We start from the raw sequence: 22,430 nt of genomic DNA, 5'->3' as shown, positions 1-22,430 counted from the left end.
CATTTGAATGACTGATATTTGCAATAGAATGTTTTTTGGAAATACATTAAAACTTGAATATAGTAATTTTGATTAATTTTAATGCAACAAAAAGAGATCATTCCAACAATTTCTTCTTTGCTGCCCTCAGAAAATCCTCCAAGGCTTCACCTTGCAAATAAAATTAAAAAACAAAGAGATACATATTGTCCTACCAAAAAATAAAAAATAGCTCAAAAACAATTATTAAAGGACACAGCTTTACACGCTAGTTACCCACTAGAAATATTTTGTTTCTAAACATCAAAAAATTTAAGCTCCCCAAAGAGCAAACAAAATTACTTATTCAGCTGGGAGAAATTCAGTCCTGGGAAACTAGGGTTGTAGCCCATTCAAATTACTAATGTCAAATACAAATACATTTGCACGTTCTAAGGAACTATACATTTAAGAATCACAACATTTAATTCAAAAGTTAAATAACTGAAATTAATTTTACTTCTAAATATTTTACTTACTTAACCATTTTAAATACTGCTAAATATTTCAATGACTACCTTTTAGGCATAAAAATGATCATAATCTGTAACCATAAGTATTTAATGAAACAAGGTTATATGCCAGGCAGAAGATAACTGTAAAGACCTGGTTTCCTACCTTGAAAAAGTTACATCTTATTCAAATAGAATACACATGCTTTTTTCCTTTAACTCATGTTTTTGTTAATTTTTGAGTCAATTTGGTTTTTGTGTTTCTTTTTAATGATTAAGTAAAACTTAGAGAAGGCATGCAATCTCACTGTGAGAACATTGCAACGCCCTGAGTAATTTTAACCAAGGATAACGTTTTTAAAGGTTATATACTTTCACTTTTGGAATCATTATATTGTTGCTTTAGAGTTTACCACTAAGGATCAGAGAAGGATGGGAGGATGGGAGAGCATATTTTCTCCACTTCTCTATATACACCCTTAGTAAATAACATTTGACATCTGTCCCTGCTTCTATATAAAAGAGAAAAACAAAAATATGTTGATTCAAAAAGTCTCCCATTATCACAGCAAGCTTTCTATAAATATTTCTATTAAAAAATTATATATATATTCTATAAATTATTTATATATTTAAACAAAGAAATAGGAATCCAAAACTTCTACCAAACTAAATTTAAATCAAATTATTTGATTTATCATACTACAGCAAAATTCCATGTACAGATCATTCCCATTCAACCAGGATTTTCTTACAAGGTCAATACTAATAAAATCAAAGGCATAAATGCACAAGTGACATAAATATGTGTGTGTATATACATGCATTGAGTTGGTCTACATCCATGTCACTTTTCTACAACATTATTACCATAATATTGTATAGAACTTTATAAAACCTTGAAACCTGGCAAAATTAAATTATATTCAATTTAGTTTTCATATAAAGTATATTTTATTGCAAGTATGTAATTGGTAACTCTTCAGAGACAAAATGTTAAATTAACTGTTATATCTTCCCCCAAAGCATTCTAGATAAATAACAATAGACTAGGAATACACAGACTAGTTACTTCCCAATCCATTAGATCCTTTTACATCAATCCATGTCCAGCATTTGCATTCTTAGACCAAAAACTAATGTTTCCTTATCCTGAGGTCTAACTTGCTTGCTGTAATTTTCTTAAGCCTGGTTCCATTTTTCCTGGGTTCAAAAGAGTACATAGTTCATTCACTCTTTTGTTACCCTCTGTTCCAGGAATGGGGCAGAGAGAATGGTCATGATGAACTTCATGTATATATGACTTATAAAAGTTGAACTAAGGAGAGGAAAAAGGAGAACAGTAATTAAAAGAACACTATACCTCAGCTCAAGAAATCTGAGTTCTAGTCCTACTCTACCACTAATTTGTTGCATGACTTCAAGTCACGTTATTTCTCTAAATCTTACCTATTACAATACTACTTGAACAAAATACGAAGTATGCTTCTAGAGATATCCAAGGGTCTACAATATCAGATCTGGCAGAATGTGTTTACAATTGTGCCTGCTTCTCTCCTATATTTTTTTTTTACGGTTCTCCATTTTCATTCAATTAAGTTTTCTAAAATTCCTATTCGGAATTATTTCTTAGGTATTGAACACCTACTCAGTAGATTAGACTATTTCTACCTAATCTGAAAGATGAGAAGCATTTACCTCTGTTTTCTTGAGATGCTGGTAGCTACTCACAGAAGTTTAGAACATGCCTGTTCTCTTGTTTCCTCTCCTTTATCTGATTTTCTAAACCACCTATAGTCTTCTAGGACATTACTAGATCTTGCATGAGCTTAAAACAAACAAAGTTAGTTCTTCTTACTGTTCTTATTTTTTTATAAATTAGAACTATTTAACATATTACAATGTTTTAGTTCTTAGTATTATCACTTTTTTGACAGGGCTTAAACAGTGATTTCTTAACAACACCCTTCATATATAATACTCACATGCTTTGAGGTAGACATCTGTCCCAAATGTTAATAATATACTTTTCCTCATATATCCTATAATGCTTAATAATACTTAAACTAATATTCCATTAAAATAAAAACTCCTCAGAAAAATGAAGGAAAACTCTACTTTTACAGACCCTCTAGCAGGTTCTAAAACTAGCCATCATTTCAACCAACATTAAAAATATGCAACCTTTTTTCAAATAAATATGAATGAGAAATAAAATAAAATAAACTATTAACATTAAGTAAATATAAAAGTATATACTATGTATACCTACCTAGCAACAGAATACATAAAGAGAAAATCATTATCTGGTGAGCCTGGAGTCTTGCTATAGTCTCTATATTTCTTCTGAGTGGTATTTTTGATATCTTTCATTACAGATTCCATTTCTTTACTTAAGTTGGTTTCTGACTGTAAAAAACACAAACATACATATAAAGTTTATGTATATTCATTTTCTCTAATAATAGTCTAACACTACATTGTTTATTGTATGAGCACACTAGGAAATTAAGGTTTAAAAGTCAAAACAGATGTACATTAGCTATGCACCATAAATATATTAAGTGCACAAAGATAAAACAGATCAAGAGGTATTTTCTCTTATTTTAGGGACCTTTTATTCTAATTTTATATTGTGATCCAACCATGAATTAACCACACAAACTATACTCTAAACAAATGAGTGTATGTCATTAAAATATCTTAGAACAGTTTCCATGCTTTAAAAAAATATTTCATTTAAGCTCATTTTTTCAAGATTAATATTGATGTCCCTTACTTTAAGCATATTTTAATCACATAAAAATCTGGATTTAGAAAAGAAAAAAAAAAACACATAGACTCAAAAATTAGTCTTCAATTGAGGAAAGGAGATGAATCTTTCTGATTAGCTTTAAACTATGAATTTCTGTTAAAAAAGTCAGATATTCATAGTTTTCATAAATTTACTGCATATACTGGGCATGGCTGTCACTCCTCTCAGGGACCATAACATAAATCTATAATGAAGGTGAAATATTTAAGAATTTAAATCAAATAAATCCTACTGGATGAGATAAAAGATGGGTTCACTTAGACCAAATCTCACAGTAAAATAGACTGACTTATGGTTCGATCATATATACAATATTTTCTCTCGCTAATACACACACACATACACACAAATGTATGTGTAAGTCTATAATTACACACACAGAAAGTTTGCATGTGTGTGTGTAAATACATCATCTAAATTTTAATATACCTAATGGGCATATTTTTAAATGATTAGATTGTGCTTTACATTTCAAGATACATCTATATAATGCTGGACTTTGTTTTTAAATATTTCAACATAACCATATCTAAGCTTATAGGATATTTCATGATCTGGAAGATGTATATTAAAACTATAACAATGTAGACTAAGGAAAAGCATAGCCTTTAGTAATAATTTGTTCTATTACTCTCATTTTTGTTTTTAATAACCACCAACAGAAGAGTAAAACCTCTAAAAGCAATTTCTACTAAATATATAAGGTCCAGAGTAATTTAGAAATAGAACAAAAATTAAAGCTGAAAAGCAGAGCTGAGTTAACCAGGATATTTCTGCCTTACACTGATGCTTACTGGGAAAGCTCCCGGACGTCCCTGCAGCTCCTCCACTTCCTTTATGAGATCTTGTATGCTTTTGTTACTAGGACGTTGCCAAAGGTTGTTTTCGACATTGCTTCCAGGATAACAAGGAAGAACACTGTTAGCAAACTGCCTACAGAGAGGACATGTGAATTCTCCTTTGTCCACTGAGAAGCCCTGAAGAACCTGGTCATTCTAAAAGATGAAACAAACATACAGCTATATGATGCACACGTTTACAGAAAACAAAATTAACACCACTACATTTTATAGTAAATAAATGAACCATACAAAAAAGGACCTCTAATACATGTCATAAAAGCATAAAATCATTTAACTGAAGATTATCAAATCACTTCTTACATCATGGCAATCATGCAACACTTGCCATCACCAATGAACTGCTTAAGTATCCTATTCTTCTCTCAGTATGAAACATTTAAATAATGATGCAATCAATCTGAAATGTGGATTTAAGATAGAGAATAACTCAAAAAGCAGGCCACATTAAAGTGAATCACCTTCCTCTTACCCCATGCCCCTGTTTTCTTCACCTATAAGTGACTACTGGAAAGATTCTCCCAGTGCTCATGTTATTTGATGTCGGATAGACAGCTTTTGAGAGTATTTAAGCCTAAAAAAATGTAGTGTGTGAGGGTGGGAGGGAGGGAGACGCAAGAGGGAAGAGAAATGGGAACATATTGTATATGTATAACTGATTCACTTTGTTATAAAGCAGAAGCTGACACACCATTGTAAGGCAGTTATACTTCAATAAAGATGTTAAAAAAAAAAAACAAAAAAAAACAACAAAAAAAATGTAGTGTGTCTTCCAAGGTGTCTAATGGCCGAACACAACTGATTGGACTTGATGCAGTGAGTTTGTTTAGGTTTAATGGATAGGGGAAAGATTTAGTTAGAATACTCAGAACATAAGGGTGATAAGGAGGGGAATTAATTTAACATCCTCTCCTTCAGATGTTCCTGATAGGAGAAGGAAGAAAAATGAGAATTTTTGAAACAGAGACACACAAAGCACATATGCTTAGGAGGAAACTCTTGCTCATGAGAGGTTGCAATTCATGCTAACTAACCAGGATTTAAGGCAGGAATCCAGGCTGCTATATTTGTTCCTTTCTTTTGCCTGACACCACCCACGTGTATTTTGCTCTTTCAGGCTACTTCTATTGTGTAGTCCTAACCACTATCTTACTCTTTTTTTCCAGCAGTCTCTCTTATTCTGCCACTAACCTAATGCTTTATCTCAAAATATGTTTTTAATGTACTAATATATGTATGAATGCTACAATATGACCATCATTACTAATAAGACAAAAATAATGAGAAAAAAGGATACAAAGAAGAAAAAATGAATTTATTTGCCCATGGTTACAAAGGTAGTTAATGACAATGTCAGAATGAACTTAGGTTTCCCAACTCTTCAATTTAGTGTTCATTTCACTGTATCTTGGATTTCAAGTACTTTGGCCAAAAGAACTGAATTCTATTTTTTTTTTTTTACTCTGTGACACTTATGTTTTCAATTCCTTAAAAATCTAACACCATGTCTTCTTAAATCCAATTCTACAAACAAATGCTAAGCTCCTATCATGTGTCAAATACTGCACCATGTGACAGCAAAAAGAGTTACGAGACATCTTCATTTAAGGTACTGACAATTTAAAAGCAAATAGAAACAAATTATAACAATAGTGTGATAAATGCAACAGAGAAGGCTTCCCAAAGAAGACTTGTGAAATAAGTTTTAAAGATATATAAGAGGAGTTTACTAAAAGGTTGGGGCAAGGGTCCTGGTCGTTGAAGGACATTCTATGATAAGCTTCCCTGTAGCCATAATTTTAAAGAATGCTAGGTCCTCATCCTAGCCTTGACTGAAACTAGGTTCTTTCCTGAAGCATCACCAGAAGCCCTCTCAACTAGGCACTGCTCATTTTTCCACATCTCTCAAACCTCAGTATCCTTCTCATCTCCAGTGCTGGCTCAAGATCATTACTCTTGCATTCTCAGTGTGGCTCATGCCATTTAGTGAGATCACCCCTTTTTCCTTCCTTTTTACTGTCATCCATTGCCCTTAATATCTGAAGACTTCGGTACCTAGATCAGTTTTCCTCATCACTCCAAGTCCTGCCATCCTCATACACAATTTCAATGTATGTAGACAACCAATCTTATATCTTAGTCCCTTAGCTCCTTGACTTCATCAACTCCAATGGCTTTGACCTCCACTCTACCCTAGCACCTGTTACCATGACCACACCCTTATCTTGTAATGGCCAAAAATTGTCCATATCTGAAAATATTTAATTCAAACATCTTATATTCTGTCAACTCCTATCTCTTTTAGTCCCTGCCTTTTTTCCTCAGTTTATACGGTCTTTCCTATCCTACCATACACCATGATATATCATTTTAAAAACTCTCAACACTTCTCGTTCTCCCTCCATATGTCCTGCTATGATACACACCTAAACAAAATCTTCATACAAAATTAATCCAGTGTATGACTTCCAATTCTCCATTCAAACTGAGTGCTGTTAGAGAAAACTGAAGTAGCTTCTTGCTACAAACTGCTTCCCACCTCAACTTAGCCCTGAATACTTCCTGGCAATCTTTCTCCAACATCCTATGAAGCATTCTTTCACCCAATTCCAAAGTGGTTTTTCTAAACCGTCTCCTCACTTGTCAAGTCCCTTTACCTACCCCAGCTTTGCCCCCTCTACTCTAGGAACATAAAGCTACACCTCCTACTTCAGAAAGAAGAGGGTCATGGCAGTGAGACAGGAGGAAAGGGGGCAGGGCACAACCTTTAAAAGAACGACACAGCTGTTGAGGATACGACAAACTGGTTAGAACCAACTAGGTCCAAGATGGTGTAAGATTCGACTTCCAGTAGACCTTGAGCCTCATTATATGCTCACTTTAATACATTAGCATATGCTAAATGACACACCCACCAGTGCCATGACAATCCCAAGGCTAACCATAAAAGGCCAAAAAGTGGGTGATGGCCCAATTCCTGGAAATCCCCACCCCTGCCCCAAAATAGTTGGAATAATCCTCCCACTTGCTAGCCTATGAAATTCCCAGTCCATAAAAACTAACCACCCCTATACCCCAGGGTGCTCTCACCCTCTGAGAAGGACTGCATTCTGCCTATGGAATGTGTACTTCCCTGAATAAATCCCTTTCACTTTATTATGGCTCGCTCTCGAATTCTTTCCTGAACAAAGCCAAGGACCCTCACTTGGCGGTCTGCTCCAGGGACATGCCCGAGACCTGGGACATTGACCATCCTCTCGTGCCTGCCCCATTCGCCTGCAACAGCAGCTCCTTCAGCTTCCTGCCTTCTCCCACCCCAAATATCTGATTAATAAATCCCATCAGTCCTTCCACCCACTTTCTTCCTTCTACTCCCTTTGCTAATATCTCCTAACTAGTCTCCCAACCATATCACTGCCAGTATGATCTACCTAATGTAAGATACTTATTCCCAATCAAAATCTTTCAGTGACCACCATCACCTCTTACCTTAATTCTTTCCTCCCTCTTATGCTCCACATGCAATCTCTCACCAAGTCTAGAAAATCCTTCTCTAAATATATTTCAAGCAACCTAAGTGTCCATCGACAGATGAATGAAGAAGATGTGGCACATATACACAATGGAATATTACTCAGCCATAAAGAGAAACAAAATTGAGTTATTTGTAGTGAGGTGGGTGGACCTATAGTCTGTCATACAGAATGAAGTAAGTCAGAAAGAGAAAAACAAATACCGTATGCGAACACATATATATGGAATCTAAAAAAAAAAAAAAAAAGGTTATGAAGAACCTAGGGGCAGGATGGGAATAAAGACGCAGACCTACTAGAGAATGGACTTGAGGACGTGGGGAGGGGGAAGGGTAAGCTGGGACAAAGTGAGAGAGTGACATGGACATACACTACCAAATGTAAAATTGATAACTAGTGGGAAGCAGCCGCATAGCACAGGGAGATCAGCTCGGTGCTTTGTGACCACCTAGAGGGGTGGGATAGGGAGGGTGGGAGGGAGGGAAATGCAAGAGGGAAGAGATATGGGGATATATGTGTATGTATAGCTGACTCACTTTGTTATAAAGCAGAAACTAACACACAATTGTAAAGCAATTATACTCCAATAAAGATGTTAAAAAAAAAAAAATTTCAACTCTCTAACCTCTTCTCCATCTTCACTGCCATGACTAAGCCCAAGCCACCATCATCTCTTACCTCCTAAATAATATATGCTATCACCATATTCTTTCTTATTCTCCTGCAATCTCACACCCTAAAATCTACACAACCACCACAATAACCTTTCTGAATGTCATCTCTCTGCTTAAGAGTCTTAAATGGTTTTAATGGCTCTCTGTAAGGAATCTGTCTAAAGTACAAATTCCTTACATGGACCACAAGACCCTTTACAATATAACCCCTAATTACTTCTCCAGTCTTCTCTCTTATCACTCAAGCACCTTACTTCATCAAATTCTGGAACTTGCAGATGTCCCAATAAGACCCTGTGCATACCTCATAACTCTTAGCACCTATACCACAACAATTTGTTTATTTCTGTCTCACACAATGCATAGTAAATTCCTTGAGGGAAGAAACTGTCTTATTCACTGATGTATCCCCAATGTCTATCACAGTGCCTGGAACACTGTAGGCACTGAATAAATATTTGTTGAAAGATTGACTGAATACAGAAGTATGAAAAATGCATAATGTGCTTAAGTAACTATTAATTAGTTTATTAATGTTGAATTGATGGAAGACAAAGCTAAAGTAACATGCAAGCCCAGATCATGGAGTGCCTTGAATGCCATTCAAAGAAGAGTGAACTTTACCCCAACAGGAAGAAATCAGTAAAGAATTTTTAAGCCAACAACTTGTCACCAGATTTACATTTTAGAAAGATCGATGTAATGAATAAATTAGACTTGGAATAAGGAAACTGATAAGAAAGCAATTGCAATAGTCAAGATGAAAGATGAAGGCATACGCAAAAAAGAAGTGGGAATAATGTAGGCAGAATGTAGTCAAGTGAGATTTAGGAAATGGAATCAATAGAATTTGTTATGTGACTTAATGTGAGAGGTAAGGAGTAGGAAGGGAAAAAGAGAACTCTTCTGCTTCTGAGTTAGGAATCTGGGAATAGGGTAGGCCATGCTTTTAAGAAGTTGAGCTGAGAGAAAAAGAAAGACTGCAGCTACATGGGAATGCAAGGTCAAGGGAAGGAATTTTGAATGCCAGAGGCTTGAGCATCTTTATGAACTGAAATGAAGAGACAGAATGGGCAGAAAAACTGAAGACACAGAAGAAAAAGAGGTTACTTACTGATAGACCAAGGCCCCTGAGGTGATGGGGAGAAAGGAAAACTAGAGCATAAACAGAAAATTATTCTTGAACAGAAAAAGGAATACTACCCTCAAAAGTAAAAAAGAGGGGACTTCCCTGGTGGCGCAGTTGTTAAGAATCCGCCTGCCAATGCAGGGGACACAGGTTGGAGCCCTGGTCCGGGAAGATCCCACAGGCCATGGAGCAACTAAGCCCGTGCACCACAACTACTGAGCCTGCGTTCTAGAGCCCACGTGCCACAACTACTGAAGCCTGTGCACCCTAGAGCCCGTGCTCCGCAACAAGAGAAGTCACCGCAACGAGAAGCCCGCGCACTGCAATGAAGAGTAGCCCCTGCTCGCCGCAACTAGAGAAAGCCTGCACACAGCAATGAAGACCCAACGCAGCCAAAAAATAAATTAATTAATTAATTTTTTTAAAAAGTGAAAAAGAAAGGATTAGCTGGGATGCAGTCACTTATCGGGGAACAGAAACGCAAGGTAGGAAGCTAAGGTAGTATGTGACAGACAGCCACTGTTGTCTTGGTGCCATAGGAAGAGACAGATCTGATGAGAGGAAAGGCATCTTGGGATTTAGGCAAAGAGTCTGGGATAGAGGAGGCAAAGGTCTGGAATAGCTGCTAAGGAGACTAGGAGAGGAAACTGATCAAAGACAGGTAAATGAATTGATAAGCAATATCTACAGTCCACGACCCCAATCTAAGCCACTATTCTAAGAAACCACGGATTTGTGGAGGTACCAGTTCACCTAGTTTTATGATTTTCCTAACAGTGCTAGCTGACTGGGTATAAAATCAAAGGAGGTGGATTAAATGACTGGTATTAAGAGCGAATGGGCATAGTACAAGAAAGTGAGGCAAGGAAAGAGCTAGTGTACTAGGAAAATGCAAGGGGCTAAAGGACTAGAGATCTTGAGGTCAGAAAACACACTAATAAGAGTAAAAATAAGAGACTTTGAAGAATAATCACATAACGATATGGTAGGATGTTAAAGCCTACTATTTTTGAGCTGGAATAGCAAAGTCTAAAATTATAGCTGTGGAAGTAAGTTGCTAATGTGAAGTAAAAAAATGAAATCCTTAAAATTGAAGAGGTCAAGGAAATGTGAGGCTGAACAGTCCAAATGGCAACCATAATCACCCAAGATGAATTAGGATGTATATACTGTAAAAATATTTAATACCTGGAAAGACACATACACCTTTAAAATGTTTCAACTGACTTACCCGTAATGATTCCATATAAGATTTATGACAGTCTATATGTAATGTGTGGCCACAGGTTTGTACATAAACACCTCCTTCCCAGCCAATTGATACTGCCAAGAGACAAGAACTCTTAAAAAAAAAAGAAAAGGACAAAATACAATTAATTTTAAAGAAGTAGAAACATATCTAAACAAATCCACATAAACCTCTCAAAGATTTCATATTGTTATACTAATGTGAGCTTTGTATTTCTGTGATGTAAAGAAACACCTGACTTGACAGCCCTGAGGCAATATCTTTAAACTTGGAACAGAGTTTTAGCTTCCAAATAACTATACTCATAATGAAAGAGAATAATTATTAACTAGCCTTTCTCTACCCCGTAAGATATAATAAACTATACTGCTACTGATTATTTTACCTGTTCGACATGGTACTTGATTTCTCTGTGATATCTAACCTTAACAACTGCCTTCTTAAAGCACCTACTTCCCTCTAGCTTCCATAATGCTACTCTCTTTTGGTTTTTTTCCAATCTCTTTAACCATTTGGTTTAGGCCTCCTTTTAAGACTTTTCTTTCTTCGTCTGCCCCTTCAAATGTTTAAATTCCTCAAGGTTCTATTCTTAGTGCTATTCTCTTATTAAAACTATTCTCCCTGAGTGACTTAATCAGTAAATTCAACTACCCTCCAAGCCTGGGTCTCTTGCCTGAGTGCCAGATAAAAATGTTCAGCTGCCAACCAGAAATCTCCAATTTGAGGTCCCTCAGATAACGTAAAACCAATGTGTCAAAAACTTTCATTTTCTCTATGAATTTTTCGCTTCCTATTGGTTTAAAAACTCCACATCTGTTTAGTCACCAAACCAGAAAGCTACAAGTTATTCTACATCACCCCCTTTCCTTCACACCACAGAATCGGTTCCCAAACCATATGAAATCCATCTCCTAAATAATTCATGATTTTGGCCTGTCCTCGCAAGCCTGTGTCATTTGCTGTGGGGACAGGGTTCTTAAATAAAGTTTCTTGTCTCCATGATGCATCCTGCACACATCTTTCTAAAGTACAAATGTGGTCATGAGAATAACCCCAAAAAGTGACTAAACGTTTACAAGGGTTTAATATAATAAACAACAAAAAAGGGACCCAGATTATATAAGCAAACTACATACCCTTTTGAAATTTGTTTTAAAAGTTAATTGCTTTCATCTTCTCTTTCTCTTTCAAATTCTTCTCTGCTAATTCCTTCCCTTCAACCTATAAACAGGCTTATTAGATTTTTCCTCCTAAAGTAATTTTCTTTGAATTTCATTTGGCCTCTGTCAAACAGCATTTCAGCCTGAACTTAAGTTCACCCTCTAGAGTCTGTAGCAAATAGATGGCCAAGCCAGCGCAATATTACGCACGAGGTCTAACATGACAGCATATGATGAAAGATCTGAGAGCCATCAAAACTGAGTAAACAATTAAATTTTATTTTTATGTTGGAAAAAAATTTATACATTATAATGTAAGATGACCAAATCATCTTTAAACAATAGTAAACAGAGTTCTAATATTAAATCAAGACTCTTCATGAGTATCTGAAAGTTAAAAATATTACACAGTGTAAAATGCCTTCCCAGACAATTCAAAGACGTGCAACAGCACAAATCAAACACTCACAGCAGGTGAGCTAGCTTCTACTGTTAACACATCAGAAAAACAACAAGAGACCGGTTCATCTCTGTTTTATGTTTTGGAGCCATTTGAAGTAGAAGCAGATTTGGGTATTAGATCATTTTAGAACAGTTGGTAGGCAGCTAATAAACAAGCTGCTCTCTTTGGCAATGTATCATAAAAATGTAATTAATCTTTCTTTTTAATAAAAGCAGTTAGCTTTTAAAACTGCAAATAGTAGGTCATTTGTCTATGTAACTATTAGATGTCTTATTTTAATCTGCTAGAGCCAAAAAAAGCAGGAAATCACTTACTAATATGAGACCTATATTTTAGGAAGACCTATATTCAACAATGTGCTCACCACTGTGCTGTGTTTCACACTGAATCTTCACAACCTCAATATTTATTAAAACTTCATACAGTAAGTGGTCTTATCCCTTTTTATAGAAAGGGAGTGAAAAGCTGACCAAGATCACTCAGTTAAAAGTGGTAGGGCCCAAGTTCAACCCTAAGTCTATCTGACTCCAAAGCTCAGGTTCCCTCCCTACTGTGTCATATCTCTCAATAACACTTCCAATTTCACTAGTAAACATACCATGTTACATGACTGAAATTCTACACATCAACTCTATAAAATGCATGCATTTGGTATGAAGAGAGCAGAATTCATGCAGTTTAATTCTATAATCAGTATCAGTGTCCACTGATAGCTCTTCTGCTCTGTGTGGTCTGTCTGGCTACAAAACTGAAATACAGTAAGCATCCACGAGGCACAAGCATGTGCTAGTCCCTGAGGGGACGATAACCAATAGAAGAAATGGCCCCAGACCTCCAGAGGTATACAGTCCAGGGAGCACACCATTTATAAATAAAATAACCATTATGAAAGTACACAAAAATATTAATGTAGAAATAAAATCTCACAGTCACTCACAAAAGCAAAACAGAGATTCAGTCCAGTTCAGAGCTTTTTTACAAAAAAGATTTTTTTTCTAGAAATGAATAGCTATTCTGACTGCAAGAAAGAGATACCCTACTTTTTCTCTCCTTTATTAGATCTCCCCTTCAAAATTATTATGCTCTTAGGTCTGGGTTATATTTTGACTGAATAAGTTGAAGAAAAAATATAAAACTCTGGAGAGAAATAACCATCAGTTTTTCAGACAAAAATACCATTTAATAAAAAAGGTTACTTACATCCTTAAAATAACGCTGTAATAATGAGAGCCTCACGTCATGAACTGCTGCACATGTATCCCAAGGGTAAATCTGCTCCTCTTCAGTGATAGGCAACTTTTTTGGCTCAACGTTGTCACGGCACTGCCCCAAAACTACATTAACAACAGAGATAAGAGCTCATTAAAAAACCTACATGTAGACTTTATAAAACCAAGAAAAGCAGAGTTATTTACCATAAGCTTCACTCAGTTTTTCACCATTACAATATTTTTAAAGACCTAAAAAAAAAGTGATATTCTAGTTTTCTTCTACAGAATAAATAAAGCTTTACATATGGCAATACTTATTTTCTAAAATAATACCAAAATATGAGTATGAACTCTGGATGGTTTCCAAAATCTATCGAAAGAAAAAGCCTAGAAGTTATGACTCACCAGTACAAATAAACTTCATTTCTAAATATACTATTTTTCACCAAAAGGAAACAGGTATCACTGGAGGAAAAGCTAAGTCCAGGGTTCGGGAGAAGTGCAAGGTGAGCCTGGAATTGTGTGTAATAAAGAGTAAGGAGGTATTCAAACACTGAGGGGGCAGGTCATTAGGACCTAAAGGAGTTCTGACTAGCCAAATTTGAGAAAATTTGAGAATCAAAAAGAATGATGACAGTAACAGATAACACATTTCATTGATTCGGGCAGGGAACATCAAGTAAAAGGGTATGATGTTAGACTCTCAATGTATCATCCTATAGAATACGGATGAAGTGATTAAACTTGGTTAGCATCACCAATAATGGAACAAACTGTCACTATGAGCCTCCTAATGTGATGCAACGGGAAGGAACATCATCATAATAGTGCCCTTGCCAAAAATGTTTAACTTGAATCTAATCATAGGGAAATAATCATAAATCCAGAAAATGACACAGTCTACAGAACTGACCCGAACTCTTCAGAATTTTTAAAAGGGCCTGGAGAAACTGTTCTGGATTAGAGACTAACAGGAAATGACAACTAAATGCAAACACATGATCTTTGCTTGGCTCTTGGATCAAGAAAAAAATATAACTGCTATAAAAAATATTATTGGGACAATTGGGAGAATTTGAACATAGACTATTTGATTTTATTAATATTAAATTTCTTGGGTATGATAATGGTACTGATGTTATATAAAAGAATATCTTTGTTCTTAGGTGATACATCCTAAAGTATTTAGGGATAAAATGTCATGATGTCTGCCATGTGTGTGTCTGTGTGTGTGTATGTATAGATAAGTATGGGAAAGAAAACATAAATATGACAACATATTAACAATCAGTGAGTACAGGTGAAGGGTATTCAACTTTCCTGTAGATATAAAACTCTTCAAAATGAAAAGTTGGGAAAGAGGTATTTTTATAATTATAAAACATCATAACGCAAAAAAAGGAAGTGGGGATATAAGCATACAGTGCCACACATTACTCTAAGATTCAATAAGCATGGGAAGAGCAATTCTTAGAGAAGGGAATATCAGGCACAGCACCGTGGGCCCCAAGTTTTGGGGAGATTTATGGCAGCAGCAACAGAAAGAATAGACAGAAGCAGGTAGATGCTAGCAACTAAAATATAATTAGCCATGATGTATAATCCTCTTAATACACTGCTGAATTTGGTTTGCTAGAATTTTGTTAAGGACTTTTACATCTATATTCATAAGGGATACCAGTCTATCATTTTCTTTTCTTGTGATGTCCTTATCTAGCTTTGGTATCAAGGTAATGCTGGCCTCAGAGAATGAGTTACGCAGTGTTCCCTGCCTCTCTTTTTTTTTTAATATAGAGTAGTTAGTTGGGTTTTTATTTAATTTATTTATTTTATTCATTTATTTTTGGCTGTGTTGGGTCTTTGTTGCTGCGCATGGGCTTTCTCTAGTTGCAGCGAGCGGGGGCTACTCTTCGTTGCGGTGCGTGGGCTTCTCATTGTGGTGCCTTCTCTTGTTGCAGAGCATGGGCTCTAGGTGCGCGAGCTTCAGTAGTTGTGGCACGCAGGCTCAGTAGTTGTGGCTCTTGGGCTCTAGAGCGCAGGCTCAGTAGTTGTGGTGCACCGGCTTAGTTGCTCTGCGGCATGCGGGATCTTCCCGGACCAGGGATTGAACCCATGTCCCCTGCATTGGCAGGCAGTTTCTTAACCACTGCGCCACCAGGGAAGTCCATCCTCTGCCTCTTTTTTAATTTTTTTTTTTTTTTGGACAAATCTAAGGAGGAATGGGATTAATTCTTCAAATGTTTGGAAGACTCACCACTGAAGCTACCTGGTCCCGGGCTCTTATTTGTTGAGAAGTTTCTGATTACTGATTCAATCTCTTTACTGGTTTAATGTCTGTTCAAATTTCCTATTCTTCTTGAGTCAGTTTTGGTGGTTTGTGTATTTCTAGGAACTTATCCATTTCATCTAGGACATCAAATTTGTTGACATAAAATTACTCATATGTCTTTCTTATGTCTGTAAAGTCTATAGTAATGTCTCCACTTTCATTTCTGATTTTAGTTATTTGTGTGTTCTCTCTTTTTTTCTTGGTCAGTCTAGCTAAAAAAATTATCAATTTTGATGAAATTTTCAAGATTTTGGTTTTGCTGATTCTATTGCTTTTCTGTTCGCTATTTCATTTATCTAGGTGTGGTATTGGCACAAAAACACACATATGCATCAATGGAACAGAATAGAGAGCCCAGAAATAAGCCCACACACCTAATCAATTAATCTTCAACAAAGGAGGCAAAAATATACAATGGGAAAAGGACAGTCTCTTCAGCAAGTGGTGTTGGGAAAGTTGGGGACAGCCGCATGTAAATCAATGAAGTTAGGTTAGAACACACCCTCTCACCATATGCAAAAATAAACTCAAAATGGCTTAAAGACTTAAACATAAGACATGACACCATGAAACTCCTAGAAGATATCATAGGCAAAACATTCTCTGACATAAATTGTACCAATGTTTTCTTAGGTCAGTCTTCCAAGGCAACAGAAATAAAACAAAAATAAACAAATGGGACCTAATCAAACTTACAAGCTTTTGCACAGCAAAGGAAACCATAAACAAAGTCAAAAGACAACCTACAGAATGGGAGAAAATATTTGCAAACGATGCAACCAACAAGGGCTTAATTTCCAAAATATACAAACATCTTGTACAACTCAACAACAAAAACACAAACAACTCAATCAAAAAATGGGCAGAAGACCTAAGGAGACATTTCTCCAAAGAAGACATACAGATGGCCAATAGGCACATGAAAAGATGCTCAACATCGTTAATTATTAGAGAAATGCAAATCAAAACTACAATAAAGTACCATCTCAAACCAGTTGGAATGGCCATCATTAAAAAGTCTACAAATAACAAATGCTGGAGAGGGGGTGGAGAAAAGGGAACCCTCCTACACTGTTGGTGGGAATGTAAATTGGTGCAACCTCTAAGGAAAACAGTATGGAGGTCCTCAAAAAACTAAAAATAGAATTACCGTAAAATCCAGCAATTCCACTCCTAGGTATATATCCAGACAAAACTATAATTCAAAAAGATACATGCAACCCTATGTTCACAGCGGCACTATACACAACAGCCAAGACATGGATATCAACTAAATGTCCATAGACCGATGAATGGATAAAGAAGATGTGCTACATATGTACAATGGAATACTACTCAGCCATAAAAAAGAACAAATGTCATTTGCAGCAACATGGATGCAACTAGAGATTATCAAACTAAGTGAAGTCAGTCAGAAAGAGAAAGGCAAATACCACATGACATCACTTATCTGTGGAATCTAAAATATGACACAAACGAATCTATCTATGAAAGAGAAACAGAATCACAGACATAGAGATCAGACTGGTGGCCGCCAAGGGGGAGGGGGTTGGGAGAGGGATGGAGTGGGAGGTTGGGGTGAGCAGATGTAAGCTTTTATATACAGAATGGATAAATGACAAGGTCCTGCTGTAGAGCACAGGGAACTATGTTCAATATCCTATGATAAACTATAATGGAGAAGAATATTCTTTTAAAAAAGGATGTATATATATGTGTAAATGAATCATTTTGCTGTACAGCAGAAATTAACACAACACTGTAAATCAACTATACTGCAATTAAAAAATATTGATTAAAAAAATGTTCAATGAACCAATTTCTTCAAATGGTAAAATACATTTGGGGGCAGGGAGACAGGCACAGGAAAGATGAAAAGGGAACCTATTAATTAAAAGACTACAAGGGGCCCCTACAACTATAAATTAATTAATTAAACAAAATAAATAAGAAGCAATTAGGGAATTTTGAACACTGACTATATATTTGATGATATTGAGGAACTAAGTTACTTAGGAGTGACTATGGTTATGTTTTTTAAAAAAAAAATCCTTTCTATTTAACAGAAACAGTGAAATATTTACAGCTGAAATAAAGTGATATCTAGAATCTGCTGCAAAATAATTCTAGGGGGAGAGAATAAATAAGTTAAAATTAGCCACAAGTTGATCAATGTTAGAGACTGATGGGGACATGGAGGTTCATTTTACTAGTCTCTTTACATCAGTACATGGTTAAAAGTTTCCATATTCAAATGTAAAAAGATAAAAGAAAAAGAGAAGAGACAAATCAAAATAAATAAAGAATTCAAAAGTAAGGAAAAAGTAAAGAGGGGTAAAAGGTGAGAGGATGTCAGTGGGTGGGTGAGACTCAGAAGGAAAGGAAAGAAACAGCCAGAGATTTCCCCGGCTATAATTCCCAGTTAAAATCACCCTTGAGGTTTAATGCTTTTAATGGTAGTTTCTTATTCTTTTTCTCCTATCTTGAAATGATAAAAGAGCTGTGGTATAGTGGAATTATCTAATACCAATAAATTTAGATAGTGTACAAAATTGTTAAAAGGGGATTAAATGAAGTAACAAATCAAAGCAACTTTAAAAATATAAAATAATGAACAAGTAACAGTCTAAAACAATAACATAAGCTTCATTAGGGCAGGGATATTGTTTTGTTTTGTTTATTGTAACAGTGGTGCTCAGTAAATGTATGTGAAATGAATGAATGAATGAATGAATAAAACATTAAGTTGGTGATTATACAGTATTTGGTGAAGAAGTTATAGAAAGTCAAGTGGCAATAATCTAATAAACTGATTTCCTTACAATAGTAGAAAAGATAAGTAGCTGCAAAATTAGTCAGTACTCCCACACATTTCCTTTTTAGTAGGCATTTCTGGTCTTGACAGCTCTACTCCAATGTCCTATTCAGTGAGGGTTTCCCAGATCAATTTCATGTTTAAACAAGGAGAGTAGTAAGAGGAGAAACTAATCTACCAGGCACCATATTAGATCCTTTTGCCTATATTACATTACTTAACCAACACAACAATCCTCTGAAGTCAGTATTATCTCTATATTTAAAAGAAAGCAACAAACTTGGCCAGATTATGTCAAGCAATACCTGTATCTGAATTCAGAGGAATGTCTTATATCTTAACTCTTTCCACTTTACTAATTCAGAGAGTAAACACCCTAGAAAAAAATGCTCTGGAGAAATATGTAAGTCTTTTATTTCTCTTTGCTCCACACATACTCCTGTGGAAAAAGGATTACATCCATTAGGACTGGAGTGTCATAGTTATCACTACCTCAAAATACTTCAATATGGCAGAGAATAGAGAGCATTCAGACAAATCCTTCAAAATTTTTTTTTAATTGTTCTAACTATAGATTGGCAAACATATCAATCTGCAGGCTGTTTCAAGAACGAATGCTTCTAAGCTCAAGAAATAAGGGCAAAGCTACCTGAATATGCCTTATATAATTAAAATATTTAAATTGACAATATTTACGAGCTTAAAATGCTTCTAGATTTTAGATCAATTAAATTGCCAAGAAAGCTGAACTCAGTTTTTGGCCACCTAGCATTGGTTATATTCCATCACACTTTAAAGAAAAAGACTGTGTAGCATATTCTCTTAAAGGCTTCTTCCAACACTCATGTCCAGGAAAGTGAGATAAAACCAGATTAAGAATCTCTGCTAAACAGATCTAAATAGATCCTTGCTATAGATCTATAATTATTATCTAAACAAAAATATAGCTTTTAGTTAACAGAGATATTTATTAATCTATTGTAAATACTTCATCTCTAAAATGGTCCCACTAAAAAATTACTTTGATTTTACCTGAGGATGCTTGTAACAGTACAACCAGTCCTGTAGGTCTGTCTTCAGAGGAGGGGCCACTCTGTCCACAAATAACACAATCATATACTGCCTCAGAAACTTGTGGTTCTGCTGTGGTGATCTCCATAGGAATATCACTCTCTGGAGAATCTGAGGGGAAAAAGTTGCAGCTCTTAATTCCTGAAAAGAAAAATCTCTCTTCGATGAAATTATGGAAAACAAAAAAAAATCAAGCTAAAATAATTTTGAACTTCAAATAAACAAATGTATATAGTAATAAAACTATGGGAAAGTTATCTTGCTAAAATACTCAGAAAAAGACAAAAAATGCAAAGAATTGATATAATGAAAAGACTTTAAATAATATATGGTTAAATACACTTGATGTTGTATCATTCACACATAAAATTAAATCTTAAAACACAGATGCAAAGATATTTGTATCCAAAAAAATTTTTTTTCATACTATAATTTAAGGAAATAAGGGGGAGATCATTTGTCTTAATTTTCTTTGAGGCACCTCAGAGGGGAAATTTATAATAACATGGCAGCTCTTGGAAAGAAATGGCAATATTTATTAGGAGATAAAAGAGGAACAAACTATTTCTCCTTTCTTTTAATTGTAGTGATTATATCTTAGTGATAATAATTATCAATATATATTTATTTATGTAGGGAAAACATTTATATATGACCATATATATTAATAAAGGAGAACTATTATAGAAAATAACAGTAATCTTTTGGTGATATGTCATTAACAGCAAGAAATAAAATATTGAGTCAATAATCATTTCCAGATAAAAATTCTTAAATTCATGAAGATCAGTGACATCCATAGTGGCAAAGAAAGGAGTAGGAGTAGAGGGGACTAGGAAGATCAGGGAAGCAGAAATGATTTATGACATGTTTAAAAGATTGAAGCATATCTAAATAAATATGTTAAAAAATGACAGACATCGAAAAAGAAAGATGTCAAGTTAGCATATGTTTTAATAAGAATTCATGCAGATAAACATATATCTGATATTTATTAAGACTGAGAGGAAAAGGGGCAGAAACCTAAAACAGAACTTTGGATAATGCTCAAAATTAATGGAAATTAAAAAAGAAGCCAATGAAAAAATCAGAGAAAAAACAATCAACAATATTTGAACAGAATCAAAACCAGAAAGCTCAACGTCTATGAAAACAAGATTAATGGGTCAAAATGAAAAGAAGCTTTCAAACGAAGTACCAGGGGCCATTAAGATTTGACATGTGATTACTTTGTTTTTTAGGGGAAAATTTTTAGTACAGAAAAGAGGGGATGTGTCTGACTGATCTCAAGTTTCAAAGAGGGGATGTATCTGATTGCTCTCAAGTTCAAATACAGAAATACCTGATTAAAGTGACATGAAATAATTCAGTCTCACGTTAAGTGCCAAAGAACTAGAATTTCATTAACTCTATCTCACACACAAAGATATTTTTCCTTCTTTTATATCTTGGTACAATTAACTTGAAAACTTCAAGGACATCCTAATACCAAAATTGTTATCAAAGAGACTGCTAAGTTACCTTTTCTAGAGTTTTTAAAAGTAAGGCTTTACAATCTTCTACACGCACAGTATTTTTATTTTAATTCTAACTTTAATAATTACAGACACTAATGTCCCTTTTTTCCTTCAAGAAGCTAAAAAGATTATAGTTTACTTCTTAAAAGAGGAAAATTACTGCTTTATAGAACTCATTAATCCTACAATGATTTAAAATACATTATTGGTAATTTATGATTGATTCTATCATTCCAGTACCCAATTTCAAAATTTTAGTTAAGATTTTAAAATGACCTATGACCAAATGTAATGACTGTTTCTCACCTATAGATAAAGACATGAAAAAATATCAATTAAGAGCACCCTGTTCTGAAGAAGTCAGCCTCAAAAGAATGCATATTAGATATAAATGGCTACATAAAGAACAAAAACAGGCAAAACGAATGTATAGGATTAGGAGTAAGGACACTGGCCACTCTTGGAAGAGACAGTGACAGAGAACATGAAGAGGGATTGTGGGATGCTGGTAATGTTCTGTTTCTCAATCTGGAGGCTGGTTACACAGTGATATTCAGTTTTTAAAAACTCAAAGAGCCCTATACTCGTGACACATGCACACTTATACGTGTAATAGCTCTATACTCATGATAAATGAGCATTTCTAGGTATATGCTATATTTCAATAAAAAGGTTTTTTTTAAGCCCAATTAAATGAACAGCATAACTGGGTATATTCTGTAATAAGTATTAAAATAAAGATACTTAATTCTGCCAACTACATGTACACATCAACATCTGCACATATTTTCCACACCAAATAAAATCTAAAAGGATGTATCCTACAAATTGACACAATGAAGAGATTACAATGATTTTCTCTAGGTAAACTAAATGGAGGCACATACAAAACTGATACAGTAATAGTCAAAGATGATAAATGTAAGTGCTACCAGAGGCCATTCTAATAATGAAAACATTCTTGCTACTAATAACCCTTTCAATTCTTAAATTCTACTTTGACTTCCAATACAATTAAAATTTTAAATGCGTTTCGGTGTAAAATTGACACTTTCTCTTTTAAAACAAAAGTGCCTGTTTTAAATTACTGTAATTAATATTATTACAATAAGGCAAAAAAAATTAATAAAGCGA

General features: G+C 34.9%; 1 protein-coding gene across 6 annotated transcripts in view; it reads right to left on the bottom strand.

The window, feature by feature from the left end:
* UBR3 (ubiquitin protein ligase E3 component n-recognin 3) overlaps nt 1–22,430 on the bottom strand; it is a 222,489-nt gene that overhangs the window by 54,835 nt on the left and 145,224 nt on the right. For 3 of the 6 annotated variants that reach the window (XM_082465322.1, XM_082465321.1, XM_082465324.1), the window contains 5 exons: nt 19,741–19,890; nt 13,554–13,687; nt 10,713–10,823; nt 4,068–4,280; nt 2,743–2,879 (listed from right to left, as the gene is read on the bottom strand). In XM_082465322.1, the coding sequence (XP_082321448.1) occupies nt 2,743–2,879; nt 4,068–4,280; nt 10,713–10,823; nt 13,554–13,687; nt 19,741–19,890 (745 nt within the window). The remainder of the gene's footprint in view (nt 1–2,742; nt 2,880–4,067; nt 4,281–10,712; nt 10,824–13,553; nt 13,688–19,740; nt 19,891–22,430) is intronic. The other 3 variants (XM_082465323.1, XM_082465325.1, XM_082465326.1) reach the window with 2 other exon arrangements.

Source organism: Balaenoptera physalus (assembly GCF_965194825.1).
Source record: "Balaenoptera physalus genome assembly, chromosome: 6".
NCBI lineage: Eukaryota > Metazoa > Chordata > Mammalia > Artiodactyla > Balaenopteridae > Balaenoptera > Balaenoptera physalus.
Note: the sequence above shows the minus strand (reverse complement) of the source record. Positions and strands in the feature narration are given on the sequence as shown.